This window comes from Rhagoletis zephyria, unplaced genomic scaffold (genome assembly GCF_001687245.7).
Source record: "Rhagoletis zephyria isolate East Lansing unplaced genomic scaffold, Rhagoletis_zephyria_1.1 Rzeph_scaffold_01567, whole genome shotgun sequence".
In the NCBI taxonomy this organism is placed as follows: domain Eukaryota; kingdom Metazoa; phylum Arthropoda; class Insecta; order Diptera; family Tephritidae; genus Rhagoletis; species Rhagoletis zephyria.
In genome coordinates, this window is record NW_016158651.1 from 31,530 (window position 1) to 43,651 (window position 12,122).

At 35.8% G+C, this 12,122-nt stretch overlaps 2 protein-coding genes across 5 annotated transcripts in view; one reads left to right on the forward strand and one right to left on the reverse strand.

The window, feature by feature from the left end:
• Window positions 1-15: 15 nt before the first annotated feature.
• Bem46 (abhydrolase domain containing 13-like protein Bem46) overlaps window positions 16-12,122 on the reverse strand; it is a 76,537-nt gene continuing 64,430 nt past the window's right edge. Inside the window, exon 4 of one of the 3 annotated variants that reach the window (XM_017618166.1) lies at window positions 16-186. In XM_017618166.1, the coding sequence (XP_017473655.1) occupies window positions 180-186 (7 nt within the window). In that variant the 3' untranslated portion in view covers window positions 16-179. Of the gene's footprint in view, window positions 187-9,471; window positions 10,507-12,122 lie in introns of those variants that run through there. The other 2 variants (XM_017618164.1, XM_017618163.1) reach the window with 2 other exon arrangements.
• okr (DNA repair and recombination protein RAD54-like okr) lies at window positions 4,640-9,212 on the forward strand. 2 transcript variants are annotated; one of them, XM_017618161.1, is made up of 8 exons: window positions 4,640-4,709; window positions 4,779-6,042; window positions 6,136-6,289; window positions 6,418-6,561; window positions 6,629-6,890; window positions 8,016-8,179; window positions 8,249-8,642; window positions 8,728-9,212. In XM_017618161.1, exons 1-7 carry the CDS (start codon window positions 4,707-4,709, stop codon window positions 8,592-8,594), a joined length of 2,337 nt encoding a protein of 778 aa, XP_017473650.1. In that variant the 5' UTR covers window positions 4,640-4,706; the 3' UTR covers window positions 8,595-8,642; window positions 8,728-9,212. The 2 variants fall into 2 exon arrangements, with proteins under 2 accessions (XP_017473650.1, XP_017473649.1); XM_017618160.1 differs by having other exon boundaries at window positions 8,249-9,212.

Below are 12,122 nucleotides of genomic sequence, written 5' to 3' on the forward strand. Positions count from 1 at the left end.
AACGGAAATACTTACGGCAGGCCTGACAAAGAAAAGTTTTTGGTTTATGACGTTGCTTATGTTTTTTTAATGAGCTTCTCTTCATTATTTTCCCACATTCTTCACACTTCACCGGCTCAGACAAATCCGACAAATCGATTTCTTCGGTAGATATAGTGATGTTCCGATATCAGTGAAAACTATCTCCTGAAATTGAATAAAAATAAATTAAAATGTACTTTAATAAATTTAAGGAAAAATATTGTTATAAACTTACAAATTGGTCATAGGCAAAATATTGTTTCTTTTGTTTACTTTTTACCGCTCTTCTTCTGCCATTGTTTACTATTCACGGTGCATTATCAAACGTCAAAATTACTGGCCTACTACTATTTCAAGCAGAAGAAAGAACACGAACATTTGAGGTGTTCACAGTTCGTTCCAAATTTTGCCTGAAAATGTAGACGTCTACATTTTGAGACATCTTTAGCATCAAACAGTGAGCACCCCTTTCTAGCAGTCGTCGCAAAATCGTCTCAAAACTTTGCTGGTGTTGCCAGACATTTCTTCTTTGCGTGCTTTTTTATATGTCGCCTTTCGATTTTGTTTCTGAAAAATTGTAATTATTCAACTTAATTACCAATTCCTAATATTTGTTATTTCTTTTCCTTGATTTGTTCTTTTTCATCAGAAATCGCGCTCAAATTAAATGCAAATACAGAAAACGTGCCCAATAAATAAAAAAAATGCGATTAGTATTGCCATAATGCAACCCTGCTGCGAGGTTGCAAAATGTAGACGCGTAAAAAACATACCTTTGAGTGTGACAAAATGTAGACGGCGTCGTTTTCCAATTTTGTATGGGAAACAACAACACCACAGATTTTATGGTTAGAAAACGTCTTAAAATGTAGACGTCTACATTTTGAGACACTATTTGGAACGAACTGTGAACACCCCAATTTTCTTGTGCATTTTCTTAAGAGCTGGATACTAAAGCCCTGTATGCAGCTCTCAAGAAAACGGTCAAGAAAAAATTGCCATTATTTCGTGTGTGTGTCCAAGGAATTTTGACATTTTTGATACTTCACAGCCTGTTGCCTCACTCTTTCCTCAAGAAATAATGGAACGGGCATATATTTCTGTTGCAAACCTGGGTTGCCTTGTGCTCTTTTTCTTGAGAGCTGCATACAGGGCTTTAATAATAACTCATAATATAGATAAAGCACTCACAAAATTTAATACATAATACAATTTCATTAAACGCAGATAAGTTCTACTACATATTTCTACCAAACACTTGAATTATGAATCGCAAATTATTTGACAGTACTTTCAACACAACCTACTTTAAACCTACTAAAGAAATTTATTTATAACTAGATTTTAAAACGTAAAAAAGGTTAATTGGTTAATTCAAGATTTGTACACATGTCTTATCCACACATTTGTTAGTTTTATCAAGACAAAATTTTGTGCTATAAGGCTCAGTTTCCCATGGAACCTCCCATATACATACATACTTCAGGCTAAAAAGGCTCACAAGTAAATTTTTTCGTCTTTCCACGGTTTATTACTTGATTATTGCTGCCAAAGTTTTGCGCATTCTGCGTGATTCTGCGCTACTATTCAGTAAATAACTATGCACTTATACAAGAACGATAGAATACAAGATTGCGCATTCCCGCAGAATGACATTTGTGGCAACGGGTAAACAAAGAATATGGCGCAGAACAATGATTTGAAAGTTGTGAATTTGCAGTGAGAAAACGAGTTTTCTTCACGATTCACCGATTCCTCAAGCCATCTTTGAATATGGCAAATTAAGCACAACGTTAACAAAAAATATACAACCACTCTTGAAATGTGTTCAAAAGAATAGGTCTTATTAATTAACTATTTAGAATTTTTGTGTTTGTATTGCAGGTGCCGAAAAAGTGATAATATCTTGTCACAGCGCATGTCTTCCTGTAGAAAGTGGTCTAAATTGTATGGCTTCTCCTGCCGGCAGAACTCTACCCACTTTCTGGCCAAGGCGTCGTCGCGGCTGCTGCAATTCAACACACGACACGACATTTTTATAAAGTTTTTATTACAAATAAAACGTTTTTTACTTAAGAACGCACGAATTACTTCGATTTTTCACTTGAAAGTACACAATACGTTTGCACTTGTTTATAAATAAAAAGTTTGTTTACGTATTGCCATAAACGTCAAAGTCGGCAAAACCAAAGTAGCGGTTTCGGGAATGCGCCACCTTCAGTTCATTACATATGTGTGCATGGATATGAAATGCAGACCTTCGTTTTATTGAGTCATGATTAAGGGCCGCTTACTCAATGTCTGGTTAACACTAATCTCCGGTAAAACCTCGTTATCGACGTTACCGACTCCGTGTTATATGCATGGAGCCGAACACGTCGATAATGATGTTTAAACGGAGATTAGTGTTAACCACATATTGAGTAAACGGCCCTCAATAATACAAGGTTCGATAAACTGACAGTTGTCTCTCTCGCACCGCTCCCTTAGCAGTAGCACCGTGTTGCTTCTTTGCAAATTTACTTGGAAAAGTGTAGCTTTGGTGTTAAATAGAAGTATAAGCTTTTATGCAATATTTTCATTTGTAAATGCATATGAAGCACATTTAACTGATGAAAACATAAATTGTTTTTAAATTGGATGTTTACATAAATCTCATAGTAGTTTTATTTTAATTTTGAGTCCTTTTGCAGTTTTTATACAGCTAAATAGCACATAAATTACATAATTCACGTAGATATATTAATATTTCGTTCAATATTTCGTTTAAAATGCCGGATTTCCTGCAAATACATTAAAATTTACAAAAGGAATTTCACTACTAATTGCCTACTTTGCGTACTTTTCTACTATCATTTTAGCAACAAGGGATTGCATTCTTCCCCTTTCTTGCTCCTTCGTAAATGCAACCTTTTGTTAGGTAGTGTCAAACCGCGTGTATTATTGAATCATGCATTAATGATGCATGATAATTGTGCACAAGTGCGCTTGGGTATAACAAAACAGAAATAGCAAACTTCAAAATTACGAACGTCACACACTTTTTCTCAAATGCTATTGCAAATTGCTGCTTCTCAACCGGTCAGATCTGTTCTGATTGGTTCATGTTCGGATTAATAAAAACATCGACAAATATCGATGTTTGAAGCCACGACCATCGATGTACCTCGATACATCGATATAGCTCGATACAGCGACGTAGCTCGATACATCGATGTTTTTTTATATTCTTATAATATAGCTAGGAACACGATATCGAACAGAAAGTATCGATATGGTACTCATTTAAAGTATCGCTTTAAAAATATCGGGTACCCATTAATATCGGAATGAAAATACTCGATATTCCAAATATCGATACCAAAATCCAAAAAATTTATATGAATATAGGCCGCTGTGGTGCAATGATTAGAAGTGCTCAAAACTTGAAAATAAAAAACAACTCCCCATTAAAACAAAATCGCCGTTCAAAGTCGACATAAAACTGTAGGGACCCCTTTTGTGCCACAATATTAATAGCCCGAACACAATGAAAACGACGAGCTATGGACCATAGTTGTCAAATTATTTTAACACGTACTCTTATGTAGATAATTATTTTGGCGACGACCGAGCTACGCAACGACTGTGGTTGTGGCCAGATTAGATCTATTTCTATCTTTCCAGCGACAGATAAGGATCTTCCTCTTCTTTTATGTCAAACTCGTACAAATTCATGATGTCGCCGACGCATTCAAAGAAATCATGTCGCCTTCGACAAAGCGTTTAGACAATAAAGATAACAAATTGGAAGCTGTGGCCCGTAGCTCGTCGTTTTTAATGTGTTCAGAACTTAAGGCGCACTTGACAAATCGGAGGAAAATCTCGGTCAAACACTAACATATTGTGTAACAACACGTAGATTGAGGTGTTGGCTTAAAACACCGAGTTCGCGGGTTCAAATTCCACCACATACAATCCTAACCAGGGACGTGAACCGGTTTTGAACCGCAAAACCGCTCTTTTCTATTAATTAACTGAACCATTAACCGAACCGAAATTTTCCACAAATGTTTGATCCGAACCGAAAACCGAACCACTTTCTATAAAGATTTAAAGGTTCGGTTCAACCAATTTTCAATAGATAAATGTACCCACTTTTTTTCTTTTTGGTAAACATGGTAATACCCATCATGTTTGTTTACCATGTGACAATATCAAATATGAAGGCAACCCATCTCATTTGACAGACACTTGACTCTTAGCTTTGCGCGTTGTTGCACTTGACACTTAAACTTGTTTGGTTTTTCGAACCGTTGAACCGAACCGAAACCCCGGTTCAAAGACCAAAAAAACCGCTTTGACAAACCAATCCAAAAGTGCAAAAACGGTTCGAACCGCTGAACCGAACCAAACAAATTTTTCATCCGGTTCACGTCCCTGATCCTAACTATATTACACATTTCTGCTCTTAAAAGCCCAATTTATATCGGGAAGAATTGTTAATAACATTAGCCTTGTAATGTGAGTTTATGACATTCGATACGATACTAGGGTTCTGGTACTCGATTCCAAAAAATATCGTTTTAAAACTATCGAGTAGAAAATATCGGTATCGAATGCCAAAAGTATCGATATGGTATCGTATCGTATCGAAATTCGTGTACCTAAATATAGCCGCCTATTCGAAACAAAAATTGATAAAAATGGTAGATATGCGTTAAAATACTTTTATTTTTTCCAACTACTAAATTTAATTTGCAAAATTGCATTCCCAGCGACGAAGTATGGCTCCTAGCCAAAATCGGGAATTTAAATTACATCCATGTTGCGATTTTACACCACCCCTTCAAAACAAACGAAAACGTAGGTGTCCGGAGGAAAATTTGGTAAATAAAACTCGGAGTCCGCGCGTCGTGCCAATAAGTGAATATGAACAAGCAATCGCCAAGATACTTTCGCGGCCATTTAAAGTGCCTATCGCTGACTATGTGCCAGATTACAATGGTGGTAATCGATGCCTTGGGATGCGGCGCAGCAATGTACGAAAGGCATTGCACGATCCACATGCGTGCAATGCTTTGGTATTGCATATTCCTCCCAATTATACAGAACATCAACGCATTACATTGGATGCTAACAAAATACAAGTACATGTAGTAGTTGATCCACTACTAAGCAATATTCTGCGCCCACATCAGCGCGAAGGGGTTCGTTTCATGTACGAATGCGTCCAAGGGCTTCGTGGTGTATTCAATGGCTGTATTATGGCCGATGAAATGGGTTTAGGGAAGACTTTACAATGTGTAACACTAGTATGGACGCTACTTCGACAGAGTCCTGACTGCAAGCCGACCATTTCAAAGGTTATCGTAGTGTCACCATCATCATTGGTCAAAAACTGGGAAAAAGAGTTCACTAAATGGTTGCATGGGCGCTTACATTGTCTTGCTATTGAAGGTGGCGCAAAAGAAGACACAATTCGTGCACTGGAACAGTTTGTGGTGGATAGCGGACAACGCTGTGGTGCCCCAGTACTATTGATCAGCTATGAAACCTTTCGCATTTATGCAAATATTCTATGTCGTAATGAAATGGGCATGGTTATCTGTGATGAAGGTCACCGCTTGAAAAATAGTGATAATCTGACATATCAAGCTCTTATGGGGTTGAAGACAAAGCGACGAATTTTACTCTCTGGCACACCAATACAGAACGATCTAACTGAATACTTTAGTTTAGTAAACTTCGTAAATCCGGAAATGTTGGGCTCAGCGACGGACTTCAAGCGAAATTTTGAAAATGCTATACTACGTGGCCAAAACGCAGATTCTACAGATAAAGAACGCGAGCGAGCAGTAGAGAAAACACAGGAGCTAATAGGTCTTGTGAATCAATGCATCATACGCCGCACGAATCAGATATTAACAAAATATTTGCCTGTTAAGTTTGAAATGGTAATATGTGCGAAACTTACTCAAATGCAAATGGATTTGTATAGAAACTTCATAAAATCAGATAAAATACGAAGAAGTCTTACAGGTAAGTTCAGGAAAGGTATTCAAATTATTTTTATCTTTCAAATAAAACTACAAATAGCAACTTTTTTTTTTATTTTTATCTCCTTCACTGCAGATTGCAATGAAAAGACCTCTCTAACTGCTCTTGCCAACATCACGACGATGAAAAAACTGTGTAGTCACCCAGATCTAATTTACGAAAAGGTTTTGGCACGCGAGAATGGTTTCGAAAACTCTCAAGATTTCTTTCCTGCAAACTATAATCCAAAGTAAGTATTAACCTTAAGTGTACAATAAAATAGACTACAATATCAAATTTCATTTCATTTTTAATGAGACATGTAAGTTCAAAAATGCTCTTATATTATGTCCAACACTTATACATATTTATCTTTAGGGAGTTTAATCCAGAATTGAGTGGTAAATTTATGCTCCTGGACTTCATGCTAGCGTCTATACGCACAAACAGTGACGATAAGGTAGTCCTTATTTCGAACTATACACAAACACTAGAGTTATTCGAAAAACTTGCGCGTAAAAGGTATAATCTTGCAGTAAATATATTTAAGTCTTGAGTATATAATATATCCTTTGATTATCATTAACAGAAGGTACACCTACGTTCGGCTTGATGGTTCCATGACCATCAAGAAACGCAGCAAAGTTGTGGATAAGTTCAACGATCCGCTATCCGATTGTTTTCTCTTTATGTTGAGTTCCAAGGCTGGTGGCTGTGGTTTGAATTTAATTGGCGCGAACCGTCTTTTCATGTTCGATCCAGATTGGAATCCGGCAAATGATGAGCAGGCAATGGCTCGAGTTTGGCGGGATGGACAAAGGAAACCATGTTACATATATCGTTTGGTTGCTGTTAGTAGAGTTATACAGCCTCATTGCGAGAGTCGTGTCGAATGCAAGTCGAAGTCATTTTTCGAGATTCGAATAGTACCGAAAATTTCATGGCATTGCCTAAAATTTCGACTAGACTAGTGCATTAAAACCGAAAAAATTGGCTTCGCTGCACGACAGTAAACAATGCCAATTACGTTAGCGTAATTAACGACTTACGCATTGGGGCTGAGTATTTCTTCTACATAGTAGTATGCTGAGCTGGGTAATTTATGATTACGATTAGATTTTAATTACGATTGCTTAATTGTAATCCTTAAATTACATTCGACTACGATTATTTAAATTGTAATCATATATGTTACCATTACGATTATAAAATTTTAGGACAAAGATTGCTGTAATCGTAATTATGAAATACATGATTATGAATATTGTAATTGTAATCCTAAAAATTACAGTAATTGTAATCATCAATATTACGATTACGAACACTAATTGTAATCCTAAAAATATCATTACAATTAATGTAATCGTAATCAAGAAAATGTTGATTGCGATTTACTAATATATTGTAAAGGTTTAGTAGTTAAGTAAATTAGCGTAGCTTTGACCGAAAAGTATATAAAATTGAAGAAGGTAATCAATACCAAACTTTATTGCAAATACTGCGACTAATCTGTGTAGAATATTACAATTCCAAACAAATAACCGAATTCGTAACTGAAAACCATTTTGGTGAATAAAAATCCATATTTGGTCCAAAGAAAATTAATTTCTCGATAACTGTAATCGTATCATTAATGAATACGATTGCGACTACTTTAATTGTTCTCCTAAAAATTTTAACGATTACGACTACTGTAATCCTAATCCTAATTTTCATTATAACAATTACGGTAATTGTAATCTTAAAAAAAAAGCACGCTTACGATTACAGTAGTCGTAAGCACAAAATTTTAAGGATTACAATTAAAGTATTCGCAATAAAGCATGTTATAATTAAAATTACAGTAATTAATACTGAAAATTTTCGTGATAACAATTACAGTTATCGTAATCAAAATGTAATCGTAATCATAAAGTGCCCAGCTCTTCTAGTATGTAATAACTATTCAAAAATATCTATGATTTAAACATTTTCAGACAGGCTCGATTGAAGAAAAAATACTACAACGACAAACTCACAAAAAATCACTGTCAAGCACTATAATCGATCATAATGAGAGTGACGAAAAGCATTTCACACGTGACGATCTGAAAGACCTATTCCGATATGAAGAAGATATCCTTTCCGACACGCATATAAAGTAAACAAAACTTACACTTTTAACATATTCATTTGTTCGTTATTACTTTTATTGAACTATTCAATGTAGATTAAAATGCAAACGCTGCGTAAATAACATACAAATGCAACCACCTCCTGAGGATAGTGATTGTACATCTCATTTGTCGCAATGGTATCATTGCTCGAACAATAAAGGACTGTCGGACAGTACATTATCGCAGGCATGGCTAACAAGTAAATGTGTTTCTTTCGTTTTCCACCATCGATCGCAAATTGAGGTACAGCCAAAGGAGGAATCTACAGATAAAGAAAGTATGCAGGTCGATTGTGGTAAGGAAAATATGAATAAAAAACATAGTAAGTGCAAAAAGGATGTGGATGACGACTACTCCGATTATGAACCAGATGATCCAGCTGATAGTGATTATGAGTAGATTTATGACGCGTGTATTTTGCTGCCCTATTAGAAATGGTTACTATAAGTAGTACAAATCCATAGTTCATAAACACTTGTATATCGTTACCTTAATATACATAGAAAAGCCCTATCTCACATCGTCGCTGAAATACAAAACGCAGTTTGATTGATTGTGATACTTTAATAATTCGCGCAACACTGCTCGAACAAGGCCTTAGTTATGGCTTTTTGCATATCAGCGACGATGTGGGTATATTAAGGTAACGATATGTACATGTTCTGAACAGTTAAAACGTTCGCAAAGTTATATGTAAAGCCGAATTTCATTTTAATATAATTTAGGCAGGTACTGCAATTCACTCCGGAGTGAATTTCAACCAAAGTCACTTTGAATTCAAATGAATGGGAGGTGAATTGCAGAACCTACTTCATTAAACATATACAAATAATGAGGTAAGAATGATAGAATACAAGATTGCGCCGTCCTGGCGGCGACGACATTTTTCAAGTAAAAGTAAACAAAGCCGAATAGGAGGATAGAACAAACTGTTAGAAGAGTAAATTTTCTTATATTCAAATTTTCGATAGAAAACGTGGTTTAATTGTGTTAAATTGTAAAGATATATCATTTATAAAAATAAAAATGGTAAAAAACGGCGGTTTTAGTGAAAATATTAAGGCCCCGCCAGATAGAAATTCTTTTCTGCGTCTTATATTCAAATTTTCGATAGAAAACGTGGTTTAATTGTGTTAAATTGTAGACATATGATTTATAAAATTAAAAAATAAAAATGGCAGAAAACGGCGATTTTTGTGAAAATATTAAGGCCCCGCCAGATAGAAAACCTTTTCTGCGTCACAGGGATGCTTTTAACTAACATCCAAGTTAACTCTGTGATTTTGAATAGAAGACGCCACATTGGGAAGACGTGCATTGCCGCAACTGATAAAATTCGTCATATGCGGCAAAACAACAACAACAACAAAAATGTATGGAACGGATGATTTTTGACCAATCAAATTTAGTCAAAGCATCTCTCTGGCACAGAAAACACTTTTTATCTGGCGGGGCCTTTAGTGAATTTCAATGCATTTAAAATTTCTGAGGCGATGTTTACTTTTACTTTTACTTGAATTGTCAAAATCGGCAAAACCAATGTAGCGGTACGTCTGATGGCTCTAACTTTGTTCTCTGCGTCGTGATAATAAGGTACACTTATTGTATATGTATGTAGGCCACCGATGTTTCCGAAATAAAAATTTCTGTTCAGATTACATAGCTTAATGCTAAAGCTGAAACATTTTGGAGGTCAACTGTAAATGCTGTAAATACTTAAAATGTATGCATGTATGTATATGTTTACATTTACATGTAATATAAGTCATATTTCACTTGTAGTTAAAATAATGTTACTCTTCAAAGAGTCTTTCAATGTTGCTGAATTTAATTTATCTTCTCTGTGTGTTTAATAAACAAGGAATTACAATTTTATAATTTTCTTAAAATATGCATATTATAATAAAAATTCATACGGTGTATATACATTATAATTGAACGAGTTGCTCTAATATAGTACTTAGTTTTAGTTTTAAAGCTATGCGTTGTAATGCGTATAAGCACATAAGCGCTTGCCAACTGAGGTTTTAAGTAAATCATATATAGTTACTAGATTCAGTTACATGAAATCCATGTTTTCTTCAAGTTGTCAAACTACTTTTTCATTTTTTTTTTTGTTATAACATCGATGAAAAAAAAAATATCAAATCTTATCGGCGCGGTATCTCATGGTATCCCAGCACTCGCGGCAGTGATTTGCTAAACTTCCTGAATTTCATGCCAAACATTACTCTTTGCTGGTGGCTTATCTAATGGTGCTGTTGAAAGACTTTGACATTCGAGGAGGAATTGTTGAATACCTTGATAGTAGCTAAAAGGGAAAGAGTATTTGTAAGCGACCGTCTATAAACCGAATGGTAACGCATGGTGATTCATCGAAGGGCTCTCCCATATGTCGTTCTGGGAGTATTGATTGAATACCGTCACGTTTTCCTTGTGCGATGTGGCAAATGCAAGTCCTTTTGAAAAGTCTGTCAAACTCAAGAATTTCCAAAAAAGATTGCAGGAGCATACATATTGCGAGTGTCGACTGGCAGTAGAATAGAACTTTGTCGATCGAGTCGACAATCTTTCATTTCGCTATTGTGTAACTTGATCGACACAAATTTCTACTATTGTGAATGGTTGACTGAATTGTAAACAGCTGTTTGTTTTTTTACATTTGTTTATTTAGTGTTCCATTTACATCATTTTTAAAATAATTGCTTTTATTATAAAATTAAAAAAATGGATACAGTTAAAATATTGTTTAGTGATGAGGAAGATGATGTGGAAGTTAATCGTGAAGTATTTGGAACGCAACTTGTTGAAGAAAAAATACGGTACGGTTTAGTTATTTGTACAATGATGTTGGGTAATTGTGTCCAAACGTGTGATCCGATTTTAAAAACTTTATCATACACGTGTAGTGAAAGAATTAAACTTTAATTTAAAATAAAGATTTTAAATGGGAAATGTTTAATGTTTAGTAGCGCTCACATCGTTTTTGGGGTGGGGGCGGAGGGGGAGGCCCCAAAGCACCCCACTAGAAAGGGGACAGTCCCTGGGGCTGAACAACTTTTGCAGAAAACACCTTCCTTCGGCCGCACTTAGGGATTATAACCCTCAGGCAGTAGAATTCTCCCTTCTGTTTTGCGAGGAAAAGGAGCTGAACACCGTTTGCAGAGGCCACCTTTCTGCGTAGGCGGCCTTCGGCCGCACTTAGGGATTATAACCCTCAGGCAGTAGAATTCTCCTTTATGTTTTGCGAAGAAAAGGAGCTGAATACCTTTTGCAGAGAACACCTTTCTACATAGGCGGCCTTCTGCCGTACTTGGGATTATAACCCTCAGGCAAAAGAATTCTCCTTTTTGTTTTGCGAAGAAAATGAGCTGAACACCTTTTGCAGAGAACACCTTTCTACGTAGGCGGCCTTCGGCCGCACTTAGGGATTATAACCCTCAGGCAGTAGAATTCTCCTTTCTGTTTTGCGAAGAAAAGGAGCTGAACACCTTTTGCAGAGAACACCTTTCTGCGTAAGCGGCCTTCGACCGAACTTAAAGCAAGCAAATCGGGCGGGACCAACCAACACCGCCTACGTCATGGGCAATATTTTTGCAGAGGGGTTCGAACCCTCATTGATAATAATACACGCCCAGAATAAAAGTAGCGGTAAATTTACATTTTCTTTTGTATTGATTTCCCCTGTATTCCTTTTTAAACATTGCCTTCTTTGTATGTATTATTTTGTACAATATGGCAACACATGTTATGTGTCAGTTTGCAACCATGTGTTATTGTAAATATGGGTGCAATTCAATGTAATTTACAAGTCTACAAAAGTTGAATTAAAGTGATTTATATACAAGATAAAATAAAATAAAAGTGTGTAAAGTATTAGGTACAGTGTTATGTGCATTTATATATATGAAAGTATATCGAAATGCT

What these genes read in the sequence shown, in the direction of transcription:
- okr (XM_017618160.1), top strand. An exon ending in AATACGAAGAAGTCTTACAG is followed by an intron (nt 6,043 to 6,135) that starts GTAAGTTCAGGA and finishes CCTTCACTGCAG; the next exon opens with ATTGCAATGAAAAGACCTCT. An exon ending in CCTGCAAACTATAATCCAAA is followed by an intron (nt 6,290 to 6,417) that starts GTAAGTATTAAC and finishes ATTTATCTTTAG; the next exon opens with GGAGTTTAATCCAGAATTGA.